The 14557-nt window shown below is 42.2% G+C and overlaps 1 protein-coding gene across 1 annotated transcript in view; it reads left to right on the forward strand.

Annotated features, from left to right (window-relative positions):
• LOC117379835 (FRAS1-related extracellular matrix protein 2-like) overlaps window positions 1-13418 on the forward strand; it is a 262201-nt gene extending 248783 nt beyond the window's left edge. Inside the window, exon 24 of the mRNA XM_055226041.1 lies at window positions 12884-13418. Within this exon, the coding sequence (XP_055082016.1) occupies window positions 12884-13408 (525 nt within the window). The 3' untranslated portion in view covers window positions 13409-13418. The remainder of the gene's footprint in view (window positions 1-12883) is intronic.
• The last annotated feature ends 1139 nt before the right edge of the window (window positions 13419-14557 follow it).

Raw genomic sequence — 14557 nt, forward strand, 5'->3', positions numbered from 1 at the left:
TTTAGTTGTCTGACAGTTGCAATAACAATGTTGTAATAAATTATATCAGTAATTATCGATGAACAATGTGTTTTGAACATGCACTGTCTCTGAATTACTCACAGCACATTTTATTTGGTGTTTCTATTGTGCCAATGAATTTGTTCACAATGCATTCATAATTTAGTGCTTATGTGTCTAATGGTTTTACATATGCATATACTAGATTAGTATTTTATTTGCAATACAGCAAACGATACTATTTTTGGCGCTCCAAAAACTTTTACGCGCGCCAATAGAACTCGCGCCAAGCAGCTTTACTCCCGCGTAATACAGATTTGCGCACGTAGTATCTACTATAGAACACCAGTACTGTACTTTACAGAGATAGCAGATTTACTGTAACTTACAAGCCTTCTTTGCACATTAGCTGTTATAATTTAGATAATGAAATGTCGTCTTTGACCACACTTACCTGGAGTGAGAGGACCGCAGACGTGCGTCTCCTCCGCCCACCAGACAAGCGTCCTTCTCTCCGCTCTCCGCCACAAAATCCGCCTCCTTCTTCCCTGTTTTTTGCTTTGAAAACATGGCCAAATAATACTACCTGCCCAACGATGTAAATGATGGCAAAAACTTGACTGAACGAACTGTAACTCCCACTACTACTGCGAGGCTCTCCACAGTGACGCCTCAGCAGTGACTGTGAGAATCCCCGCGCACCTGCGGATTGGTCGTCTCCGAGGGACGACGTAAGCACATGACCGTAATGACAGTAACACATTTAAAGAGCCCCATGCCTCTGCTTTGAGACACCGTTTGAATTTACTTGATAGTGCAATCGGTTGCGGAGTTACGGTAATGGAAAGTCCGCAACCGCGAATCTATCGCCGGTGATAGCATCCGACGCTATAGGGTTAACCAACTGTCTAGAATGGCTGTCCAGGGACATTGACTGGTCAAATAGAACACCAAGGTTTCTGAGGCTAAGCTGGGAAGAGGAGCCCAGAGAACCCAGGTGTTGTTTGATTAAAGGAACTTTATTTTCAGGAGCAATGATCAGAGGTTCAGTTTTCCCATAATTTAATTGAAGACAGTTGTGAGCAAGCCAGTCCTTAATAGATGAGACACAATTTAATAGCTCAGCTAACTTATGTAACTCTGAATCATTGAAGGAGCAGTACAATTGGATGTCATCAGCATACAAATGGTAAGACACATTTTTGAAGGTGCTTATAATTTTACCGAGAGGGCTGATGTACAAAAGGAACAGAATTGGGCCTAAGACTGAGCCCTGTGGGCACTGTGTAACAGAGGAGTGACTTCAGACATTATATTATTCACTAACATGGCAAAAGTTCTGTTGGTCAGGTAAGAAGAAAACCATGAGAGAACAGTCCCAGAAATTCCCATCTCATTTTGCAGTCGACATAACAGTATTTTGTGGTCAACTGTGTCAAAAGCTGAGGACAGATCTAATAAAACCAATACACTGTACTGACCAGAGTCTGCAGCCATCAAAATATCATTAAAGACCTTTAGCAGAGCAGTCTCAGTGGAATGCATCCTTCGGAACCCAGACTGAAACTTATCAAGAATACATTGACTATTCAGAAAAGTGGTCAGCTGCCCTGTAACTACTTTCTCCACAATCTTGGCTAGAAAAGGCAATTTTGATATTGGCCTGTAATTGCCTGGCTCCGATGGATCCAAATTTGGCTTCTTCAGAATAGGACTTAAAGCTGCCTGTTTAAGAGACCTTGGTACTGACCCAGTTGACAGAGAAATATTTATCAATCTGACAATATGTGGACCGATCACATCAAACACCTTCAAAAACAGTGAGGTGGGCACAACATCAAGTGGGCAAGAAGAGGTTTCATCTTTTTTAGTAAAGCACTAACATCCTCCAAATTCACAGGCATAAATGAAGACCAAGAGCACAACGGAGAACCAACACTGGGGGTACTACCCAGAGATGGTTTCACACTTGCCCTGATATCATCAACCTTTTTCACAAAAAAGTTTAAAAATTTGTTACAGTCTTCTGTTGTGTGTATGGGCACCAGTGGAGCTGAAGGTGATACAATGTTGTGGATTGTATCAAACAAAATTTTTGGATTTTTCTTGTTCAAATTCACAAGATTAGAAAAATATTCCGATCTGGCCTGTTTAATCATTTCATTCAGTGATGAGATCAACTCTCTTAAATGTAATCTGTGCACCTCAAGCTTTGTAGATTTCCACAGACGCTCTACCTGACGACATGTTCTCCTAAAAACCATAATGTTCTTGTTCATCCAGGGACAGGGTTTATTAGGACGAGATATTTTGTGCTTGACAGGAGCAACCTCATTTAAGATAGACAGGCAATGGTTATTAAAAGACTGGGCAAAAGAATCCACTTGATTGCAACTGTCACAACAACTAGGTTCAAATAATTCAGAGAATTTCTCAACTGCAAGAAATCACTTTGAGAAATCACTTTATGCGGATGGCTGTCTATATCAAAAGACAAATTAAAATACACACAGCTGTGGTCTGTAACATGAATATCCACAATACTGAGCTGGTCTATGTTGATGCCAAAGGAGAAAACAAGGTCCAATGTATGTCCTTTCTTATATGTGGGACCAGACACATGCTGTTTAAAATGAAACGACTCTGTGAGTGACAGCAACTCAGAGGCTATACTGCAAGAAGGGTCATCAATGTGTATGTTAAAATCCCCAAGAATTAAAACTTTCTCAAATTTAATAACAGAGGATAAAAACTCAGAAAACTCATCTAAAAATGCACGTGCGGGACCAGGAGGTCTATATATTAAAACACAATAAAATGAGTCAATATTTCCAACCTTAGTCAACTGCAGCTCAAATGAGTTGAAAGGGTCCGGCTTCATAAGTCTGCAGGGGAAACAAACCCGGTAGATGAGGGCGAGTCCGCCCAAACACGGAGCAGTCCAGAGAGCACAGCTCATTCAAATGGGTGTATTCCTGTTCTCGCTGCCAAGTCTCCATCAAGAACATAAAATCCAAGCCTTCTTCTTTAAACAAGTCACCAAGGAAAAAACCTTTATTCGCTCGCTCTATTTATTTATAGAGCGAGCGTTCAGCAGGGCGATCCATATTGAATTTGCGCACTCGGCCGCAGATGCGCGCTGGCCAGCTGGACATCGCAGAGGAGACAGGAGACCTTCCACACAGTCGGCTTGACAGGTGACTGCTCGTAGGATCCGCTCACGCGGTGCTGGGAGCCTGGCTCGTCGAGTCGGGAAGATCCGGTTAGAGTGCCACAGACGCAGCGACGCACAGGACAGCGGTGACGCATGGGCCAGGTCTCATCCTGGCTGGCAAACTGGAACCGGCCAGAGGCAGCGCTCGTCCCCAGCAAATCCGGACCCGCTCACGGTGATTCTTCCCCGCTCCTTCCTCAGCCTGGTCTGAATCCCAGCTCTGGATCCCCGCTTTCTTCTTCGGCCGCGGCGTTTTGCCAGCAGCAGGTATTCAAGAGATGATGTGGCGCATTCAAATTTTGGAGGGAAATACTCCGTATACCTGGCCCAGGTAATGCAAACATCTTCCATTTGCTCCTATATACGAAATAAAGTGTGCCGATCATATTGATATTGATAAAGCAAAATATAATAACAGACAGCACATAACGATGCGAGATACGAAACTGAGATGGAGCAGAGGCCAAGCCGATCACAGGCGCCATCTTGACAGTAAGGGAGTAGCTAACCCGATTTCAGACAGTATGTTACCCTTATGTGATATTGTGTATTGGATCATGGACTGCCCGGGCAAAGGGCGGGTCCAGCGTTTTTCATGAATGGAAAGAAGGAATGAATTCATGTACTGGTCTAATGTATTGTATTCTGACCAGATACTATGAAGTTAACTTAAACGTATGGAGTATCTTCACATTGTTAATTAAATCCAATGCTATATAATATGAAGCCAGATCTTTTGTGTAATAATTGCCTTTAGAACTCCTTTCTCCAGGTTAAGTGCAGTGGTGTTGTTGCTAAAAAAAGTAACATCTAATGTTTGTAACCACGTGTAATGCCACACTAGGCTTATTACACTGCAAAAAAAAAAAAAAAAAGTCGCCACCTGTATTTAACTAAGCAAATAGGTACGAGCCTCCTCCAGTTGGTCAGGTCTAGGTTCAGCAACAGTATGTGCTCAAAGAATGAGGTCAGCTGACTACCTGAATATACTGAATGACCAGGTTTTTCCATCAATGGATTTTTTCTTCCCTGATGGCACGGGCATATTCCAAAATGACAATGTCAGGATTCCTCGTCTGAGGTATTTGGCCGTGGCTGCTTTCCTTGTTTCCTCTTCAAGGTTGCCATTTGCTTGTGGGATACCAAGATACTTGTAACTGTCCTCAATGTCTGCTATTGTCCTTTCTGGGAGGGAGACCGCTTCTGTGTGGACTACCTTCCCTCTCTTTGTCACTATCCGGCTAAACTTCTCAAGCCCGAATGACATTCCAATGTTTGTACTGTAGATCCTGGTGGTGTGGATCAGTGAGTCGATGTCTCGCTCATTCTTAGCGTACAGCTTGATGTCATCCATGTAGAGGAGGTGACTGATGGTAGCCCCATTCCTGAGACGGTATCCATAGCCAATGTTGCTGATGATTTGGCTGAGGGGATTCAGACCTATGCAGAACAGCAGTGGGGACAGTGCATCTCCTTGGTATATGCCACATTTGATGGTCACTTGTGGAAGTGACTTGCCATTGGCCTCAAGGGTGGTTTTCCACAACCTCATCGAGTTTGCAATGAAGGCTCTTTGAGTCCCGTTGATGTTGTACAGCTCCAGGCATTCAGTGATCCATGTGTGTGGCATTGAGTTGTAGGCTTTCTTGGGTAACACTTTATAATAACTACATCCTATTTAGCTTTAACAAAGCAGCATGAACAAAGCATAAACAAAGACTTAATTAATAATGAACAAACAATTAATAGTCATTCAGGCTTAATAATTACTTAATTACAACCTTAATAAACACTTAATTAGCAATTAATTGACTTGTGTTGTGTATAGTTACTCATATGTAATGTCACCTCGCTGGGGGGGAAGGAGCTTGAGCTTGTGCGGGAGGCTCTGGAACCCAACTCCTTGAGAGGGGCTGGACTCTCCATTTATCTGGCGTTGCCCGCAGGGAGAGGCGGCGAGCTGTTGTGGGCTTGCTCATTGCCCCACAGCTCAGCCGCTTCATGTTGGGGTTCACCCCGGTGAACAAGAGGGTTGCCTCCCTGCGCCTTCGGGTCGGGGACACGTCTCTCATTGTTGTGTCGGCCTATGGGCCAAACAGCAGTGCAGAGTACCCGGCCTTCTTGGAGTCCCTGGGAGGGGCACTAGACAGTGCACCAACCAGGGACTCCGTTGTTCTCCTGGGGGACTTCAACGCCCATGTGGGTAACGACAGTGACACCTGGAGGGGCGTGATTGGGAAGAACGGCCTCCCTGATCTGAACCCGAACAGTGTTTTGTTATTGGACTTCTGTGCTAATCACAGTTTGTCCATAACAAACACCATGTTCGAGCACAAGGGTGTCCATCAGTGAACGTGGCACCAGGACACCCTAGGTCGGAGGTCGATGATCGACTTTGTTGTTGTGTCATCTGATCTCCGGCCGCGTGTCTTGGACACTCGAGTGAAGAGAGGGGCAGAGCTCTCAACCGATCATCACCTGGTGGTGAGTTGGACCCGCTGGCGGAGGAGGAAGCCGGACAGACCTGGCAGGCCCAAGCGCATCGTGAGGGTCTGTTGGGAATGCCTGGCAGAGCCTTCTGTCAGGGGGTCTTCAACTCACACCTTTGGGAGAACTTCTCCCTCACCCGGGGGAGGCTGGGGACATGGACTCCAAGTGGGCCATGTTCTCCACCTCTATTGACGATGCGGCCGCTCGTAGCTGTGATCGTAAGGTCTGCGGTGCTTGTTGCGCCGGCAATCCCCGAACCCGGTGGTGGACACCAGAAGTAAGGGATGCCGTCAAGCTGAAGAAGGAGCCTTGTTGGCTCGTGGGACTCCTGAGGCAGCCGATGAGTACAGGTGTGCCAAGCGTGCCGCGGCTCGTCTGGTCACAGAGGCAAAAACTCGAGGTTGGAAGGAGTTTGGGGAGGCTATAGAGGAGGACTATTGGACGGCCTCAAAGAGATTCTGGCAAACCATCCGACGCCTCAGGAGGGGTAAGTAGGGCTTCACCAACACTGTATACAGTGCGGGCGGAGACCTGCTGACCTCGACTGGGGATGTTGTCGGGCGGTGGAAGGAATACTTTGAGGATCTCCTCAATCCACCCGTCATGTCTCAGGAAGTAGAGACTGGGGACCTGGAGGCGGACTCGACCATCACCCTGGCTGAAGTCACCGAGGTGGTTGGCAAGCTCCTCGGTGGCAAGGCTCTGGGGGTGGACGAGATCCATCCCGAGTACCTCAAGTCTCTGGATGTTGTGGGACTGTCTTGGCTGACACGTCTCTGCAACATCGCGTGGTGGTCAGGGACAGTACCACTGGACTGGCAGACCGGGGTGGTGGTCCCTCTGTATAAGAAGGAGGACTGGAGGGTGTGTTCCAATTACAGGGGAATCACACTCCTCAGCCTTCCCGGTAAGGTCTATTCCAGGGTACCGGAGAGGAGAATCCGACCGATAGTCGAACCTCGGATTCAGGAGGAGCAGTGTGGTTTTCGTCCTGGTCGCGGAACACTGGACCAGCTCTACACTCTCTGTCTGATCCTCGAGGGTTCATGGGAGTTTGCCCAACCAGTCCACATGTGTTTTGTGGACCTGGAGAAGGCATTCGACCATGTCCCTCATGGTGTCCTTTGGGAAGTGCTCTGGCAGTATGGGATCTGGGGCTTTTTGCTAAGGGCTGTCCGGTCCCTGTATGACCGGAGCAGGAGCTGTGTTCGCATTGCCGGCAGTAAGTTAGACCTGTTCCCGGTGCATGTTGGACCCTGCCAGGGCTGCCCTTTGTCACCGGTTCTGTTCATTATATTTATGGACAGAATTTATAGGCACAGGAGGGGGTCTGGTTCGGGAACCACAGGATCTCATCTCTGCTGTTTGCGGATGATGAGATCCTGATGGCTTCTTCAAGCCAGGACCTGCAGCAGGCACCTGGACAGTTTGCAGCCGAGTGTGAAGTGGCTGGGATGAGAATCAGCTCCTCTAAATCTGAGGCCATGGTTCTCGACCGGAAAAAGGTGGTTTGCCCTCTCCGGGTGGGTGATGAGTCTCTGCCTCAAGTGGAGGAGTTCAAGTATCTCGGGGTCTTGTTCACGAGTGAAGGAAAGATGGAGCATAAGATTGACAGGCAGATCGGTGCAGCGTCTGCAGTGATGCGGTCGCTGTATTGGTCCATTGTGGTGAAGAAGGAGCTGAGCCGGAAGGTGAAGCTTTCGATTTACCGGTCAATCTACGTTCCTACCCTCACCTATAGTCATGAGCTCTGGGTATTGACCGAAAGGACAAGATCATGGATACAAGCGGCCGAAATGGGTTTCCTCTGCAGAGTGGCTAGGCGCACCCTTAGGGATAGGGTGAGGAGCTCAGTCACACGGAAGGAGCTCGGAGTAGAGCCGCTGTGCCTACACGTCGAGAGGAGCCAGCTGAGGTGGCTTGGGCATCTGCTCAGGATGCCTCCTGGACGTCTCCCTAGGGAGGTATTCTGGGCATGTCCCACCGGGAGGAGGCCCCGGGGAAGACCCAGGACACGCTGGAGGGACTATGTCTCTCGGCTGGCCTGGGAACGCCTTGGGGTCCCACCGGAGCTGGAGGGAGTGTCTGGGGTGAGGGAAGTCTGGGAGTCCCTGCTTAGACTGCTGCCCCCGCGACCCGGCCCTGGATAAGCAGAAGAAAATGGATGGATGGATGGACAAATTAATTTTTACCACCATTTTCAGATGACTCTCAGATTGTCAAACCATTTTTAATATTTCACAATACAACACAAGTAAATATTCTGGAATGATTATGAGCATTTTTAAAAATGCAAGGAGATAACCTGCTGCCAGTTGCTCTTTTAAGAAGAACTGGCAGCAGTTGTTCCTTCGTCAACTCCTAATTTTGAAAGTCCACTTTCATTTCCAACATTTTTAATTCTTTCAATTGTCTTTGGTTTGTCAATGATGCTGTTGGGACAAATGACAAACCTAAAACACATACATTAGTAAAAAGCTAAATTACTCTACATTCAACACATTTATTTCCAATTCCTGAGTAAATATTGTTTTCTCCAACTTTTTTTAACCTACATGAACTAGTAAGTTTTTTTAAGACCAAAAATCTATTATATTAGATTTCTTGGCCTTAAAATGTGTGTGTGTGTGTGTATATATATATATATATATATATATATATATATATATATATATATATATATATACAAATTAAAAAATTAAATACGAAATTGAAACCAGTGCGCATTTGAGAGCTGCATCACAAAATGAGCGTGGAGAATGAGTGGGACTTCACCGTGACACATGCGCAACTGCGTAGTGCGCCATTTAGTCCAGGAAGCAGAGGAAATACCTTATGTCCAACAATGAGCCAATTCACACGCCTTAAGAGATTTTTAAAATTGTGACATGACTAAAAGAAATACATTAAAACTTATCCAGTGGCTCCAAAAGAAGAAAATGTTGAAAAGTAAAATGAAATGCCGAAGCTGCCATCGGAACATGACACTGAAGGCTAGATCCAACACTGGAGATCGCTATGCCTGGTAAGTTTAGTAACTTTAGCATTACCTATTTATTTTATGTTTATTTGCACTTTGAGCCTGGAGAGTTGCATCTGGCGCACTGAGAGCTTGCACTGTTCTTATACTTTTTTCTCCGACTGGACACATGCATGCAATAATAAAATAATAATAATAATAAAATTAATAATAATAATAATATTAATATGTAGTAGTAGTAGTAATAGTAATAATAATAATAGTAATAGTAATAATAATAATAATTGAAAAGTTGACTTACTGGCCATAAAATGTGTGTGACAACCATATATTTAATGATTGTTCTTTCTTAAACAGGATATGTCAGCATGCTGTGCATTTGGGGAGATCAAAGCAACGGTCCATCAGGCACAGATCTATATTCTCAAAATCCAAAGTATCACTAAGGAAGTGGATAAGTTTCATGTACAGGTTAGTACATTTGTTGACAACAAATAGTAATGTAGGCTGTTGTTGATGTTAATTTAATAGACATATTATTTTAAAAGTTCATCATTGTGTGATCAAGAATTCATACAGTTATAAAAGTTTTAAGGCCGATACCTGATATGCCAAAAAGTCCAAATATCAGCCCAATATATCGGTTTATCTCTAACTTGGATTTGATGAATGTCTTTTTTATGCTAGATCATGGCATAAAAGTAGCATTAAAACCATAAAACTATTACATCAAAACCATAAAATATATTACCGGTACATCAACAAATTCTATTAAAAAGTATTTGGCATACTTAACATAGGGACTTTCAGTCTACAGTCCAAAGTTTTTTATGTATTTTTTTTAAATTATTATTATTTTTTAAGAACAGGTACAAGTACAGGGTGTACATTCAATTTGAAAGCTGGATAATTTGAAGGATTACACAAACATTTATGAGTCAGCCAAAATACAACTGTTATGACATGGTTAGAAGTCAATTTAGCAAGATATGTCTTATATGATTTTAATACTTTTGTCTGTTTTTTTTAGATTTTGTCAAGGGTTAAGATTGAGACAAATAGACATGATGGATGACTCAATTGCTGCCAGTTCAGCGACACAAGAATGGCCAAAAAAGTAAGAGATGTGTGTTTGGACGGCAATGCAACGACTGAAGAGACGGACTGGCCAAATGATTGGAGGAAGAAGAGAATTTGTAGCAATAGATGAAAGCTATTTTCGACACAAACGAAAGGTAAACTTAAAACAAAGATTTATGTAATCTAACAATCTAATATAATCTTTAACATGTTTGACTTTGGTTGCAGTACGGAATGGGCAGAATGGCCGGTGGATGGAATAGGAAGAGATGAGTATTTGGAATGTTGGGTGTGCGAAATAATGGTGGAAGAAAGCCAACAGCTTGTAGCGTGCAGATCAAGGAGGCATTTAGTCCCTATCATTGCACGTCATGTGAGAGTTGGCTCATTGGTTATCAGTGATGAATGGCGAGCATATCAGATTTTGCCTGAGTTGGGATACCATCACTACACAGTTAACCACAGCAGGAGTTACGTAGATCCAAACACAGGAAACGCAACTTATTGAACGGGCATGGCGCTCTTACAAAGAGCAGGTCTGGAAGCTGAGGGGGAATAGAACTGGTAATGTGTTATATGAGCACATTGCTGTAATTGAAAGGATGGAATGGCTCGCAAAAAACATGTTGACGGACCGTTAGGAAGACTGATCTATGATATAGGGAAACAGTTCAATTGATTTGTAGCACTCTGTTATTATTGTGATTTTTTTTGGTCATCATTTCATTTATGTATAAGTTTTTTTTTTTCAAATTAATATAATATAAAAACCCAATCTATAAGGTTCTCTGGACAATCTGTCTAATGCAGAATACGCCCTTCTTTAGGTACCAGTGGTTGCCCTTACAGGCCTACAGGAATGCAGGACATTGAAGTAACTGTACAGGCCTATAGGGGCAACCATTGGTACCTAAAGAACACATATTTGATAGGGTTTTAATTGTTTTCTGTTTTTTTATGTGACCTCAAAACTGGAAAGGCACATTTATTCATAAGTTGGAGGGTTTTTTTTTAACATTTGATGGACAGATTTTTGTTTTTAATCAAAGTTCTTTGAGACCTTTAAAAGAAGAGTTCACAAACAGAATCCTGCTTGAATGTGTTCATAATGAGATGTTAATAAAATGTTAACAGACAAAATGGATTTTGAAATGTTTGTAAATGTTCTGGAAAAAATTAATACACATTTTTTTATTTATTTATTTATTTATTTGATAGGGACAATGCACATTAATGAACATCTGTTGTAAACAAATGTAAATATGCCAGATTATAGCTACAGAGCTAATTTACATCCGCAGTCCCCAGGTGTTTTGTATCCATGTTTCTTGGCTTGCAGTTGATTCCCACTTCTGTTGAAGTTAAAATTCAGGGGGAAATGGGTCATGGCAGACAGATAATGTCAAGTATTTGTTAAGGTGCTATACTAAAGTTAAAAGAGTCTTCACTTTAGAAGGGTTTATAAAAAGGTATTAGCTACTGGTTGAACTAATCATGAACTAATGGTGTTATTCAGACATTTCTTAATAATTATCACAGGCCTAAATAATATGAAAATTCTGTTATTGTTTCTCTGGAATTTGGCCAACCTCAACAAATGCTTAATAAAGCACAAATAGAATCTTCACTTTAGAAAAGCTCTCAAAAAGACTTACTTAACCAGTAATAGCTGCCTGAATTATCATTGCATTGCAAGATTAGTAAATCATTCTCTCATAGCTTACTAATCATTAACAAGCGTTTGAGTTGATACTTAAAAATGCATTTACAAATACACACACAAATGGTTAGTTAAGGATTAACTAAGTATGAAATAAGTATGAGTAACTATACGCTACACAAGTCAATTAATTGCTAATTAAGTGTTTATTAAGGTTGTAATTAAGTAGTTATTAAGCCTGAATCACTATTAATTAAGTGTTTGTTCATCATTAATTAAGTCTTTGTTCATGCTTTATTAAGGCTAAATAGGGTGTAGTTATTATAAAGTGTTACCCTTTCTTGTAATCAATCCAGGCAGTGCACAGGTTGGTCTTACGGGTTCTGCAGTCTCAGGTGACTGTTCGTTCTACCAGGAGCTGGTGTTTGGCTCCCCTGGCATTTTTGCCGATGCCCTGCTGCACTGTGCTCATGTATTGATCCATGTGCCCACTTATCTCGGTCGTGATGATACCTGACATGAGCTTCCATGTTGTGGAGAGACAGGTTATTGGCCGGAAGTTGGATGGAACAGTACCCTTTGAGGGATCCTTCTGGATCAGTATTGTACGCCCTTCAGTTAGCCATTCAGGGTGCGTCCCATCCATTAGCAGCTGGTTCATTTGTGCTGCCAGGTGCTCATGGAGAGCAGTGAGCTTCTTTAGCCAGTAGGCGTGGATCATGTCAGAGCCTGGTGCGGTCCAGTTTTTCATGCCTGAGACTATTTCCTGGATGTCTGCCACTATGATGGTGACTGGATTCTGTTCGGGGAGGTTGCTGTGGTCTTCTCTCAGAGCCACCAGCCACTGTACATTGCTGTTATGTGATGTCTCCTTCTCCCATATACCTTTCCAGTACTGTTTGGTTTCCAGCCTTGGTGGGTCTGCTCTGGTGTTATTACCCTGCCATTGAGCATACACTTTGAGCATTCACCGGTTGTGTTAAACAGCCTGTTTATTCGTCTGGCTTCATGAAAATTGCTTTTTTTTTCCTAGCTTCTACCATGTTATAATGTTATTTCTTCATCAAAAACATGCCTGAAGACATTTTAGATGTCATCCATGCATGTTTGAGTATTTTAGCAATCTCTCCTGGGCCCGGTTCAAACCCTCCTTATGGTTAGCTTTAAGATTTCTTCCCATAAGCCTACATCACAGATCTCTCACATGACAATTCACCATAAATATACAAAAGCATGACCCTTTTCTTTGACCACTGCTTTTTCTTCTACTTGAGTAAAATTATTTTAAACCAATCGTGCTATTGCTTGAGCTCAATTTTGGCACTGACATTGGCATTTCAGAAACATTTTTAATGATCTTGAAATCATCCACTGTATAAATATAAACATACAACACATTTATTTTACATTCTGTGTTACAGTTATTTAAGGTTCTAAATAGATTATTCTTCTCCTCCAGGTTTCTGCCGGTCGTGAGTGGTACATCCACACCATTTACACCGTGCGCTCCCGGGAAATTGCCAACCGTGGCATCGGGAAGAGGAGCCTGAAATACCACCATGCCTTCTCCCACCATTCCCACTCCTCATCCCCCTACCACAACCACTCCCACAACAACCACCTTCTTTCCAAACGCTCCACCCGTGACATTCCAGACATTGTAGATCAAATCGGAGAGTCCAACAACCGTGGCACGAACATCCTCCATATCGCTCTGGATCGCAGCGGCCAAGTCCAAACCAGCTTGGAGAAGGAAGTTTTAAGTAAAGGGATAATTCCGAGAGATGTTAGCCAAAAGAGCAATAGTGATGACAAGGTAGTGCTAATTGTTGGCGTTCTAGTGGGGCTGCTGCTAACGGTGCTTATAATAATTTTGGTGGTTTTACTGGTAAGGTCCAAACAAGGTCAAAAGGACAGGCCTAAAATCTCAATTAGTGCAGAACCAATGGTGATGCAAGGAGGCAATGATAGTTCGGAAGTTTGAGAGACAAGATGCAAGGCAAAAATAATATCCATGTGAGTTAAAATGGCAAAAATGTTATCTTGATTTGAGAATTTGTTAATAACAATTTTGGCCTTAATTATTTGAATTGTGTATGGTATTTTTAAGAGTTTTCTTTTTAAATTTCTTTTTATTGGCCTTGAATATTTGATTTTTGTAACATATTAGTGATATTTTTTCAAGATATGTATTATTTTCTTTTTATACATTTTTTGGCCAATTTTTGCCGTTTGTCTTTTTTTTTTTTTTTTTTTTTTTTTTTTGCAAATAGGTAATTTTATTAATTTTATTTTTTTTTTATTAAATTTTATTTTAATATTATTAAGGATTACCAACAGCCAATTGGCAGATTTTTATGCCAGTTGCCCTACCTGGCTGTCGCTACCAGCCCCACAATGTGAGAAGTGATCCTGAAGATTTCTGGTTTAGGGGCAAATGCTTACCAAATCTACTCATGATCTATATTCTGAATCCAAGTTATTTTAATTCACACATGTATTATCTTTTCTGTAGATTTTTGTTTTGTTTTGCAAGTGCCTCAAATGATGATGAACAGATTGTGTGGAACTATTAAAAGTTTTGTGTGTGATTTTACTTGAAAAATGACATTACTTCTTCCATGAAAGAAAGCGTGAGAGAGGAGATGGAGGAACAGAGTGGTTGAACAGTCAGGTTGTTTCATTCACAAAATTTTGCTACAGTGGACTGATCTGCAGAGAAAAGGGTATACTAGACAGATGAAAAGTGGTAAAATTCTGGAATGTAATTATAAAAAAATATTACTTTGTAAAATAGGCCCAAACACATTTTAAAAATAGTGTTAACAGTAAAATGTATTATTATTATTATTATTATTATTCAAATTATTATTTGTTTTATTTTGCATTTGGCTAGCAAACAAATGTGGTCGTTATGTGCTGCAAATTCTTATATACAGATCTTTATTATTTCATACCTTGACAGCTTGGGCTGCACTTTACCACCTTCCTCAGAAGTGATGCTGCTGTCCAATCAGCTGATTTAAACACATTTGGTGCTTTTTTTCTTTCTTCCTACTTGTGAAAAAGAAAAGGGGGCATATCTTCTCTCTCCCTCCCTCTTTCTCTCTGTCATCTATTCTTCCTTTCTCTT

Source organism: Periophthalmus magnuspinnatus, chromosome 13 (assembly GCF_009829125.3).
Source record: "Periophthalmus magnuspinnatus isolate fPerMag1 chromosome 13, fPerMag1.2.pri, whole genome shotgun sequence".
Classification (NCBI taxonomy): domain Eukaryota; kingdom Metazoa; phylum Chordata; class Actinopteri; order Gobiiformes; family Gobiidae; genus Periophthalmus; species Periophthalmus magnuspinnatus.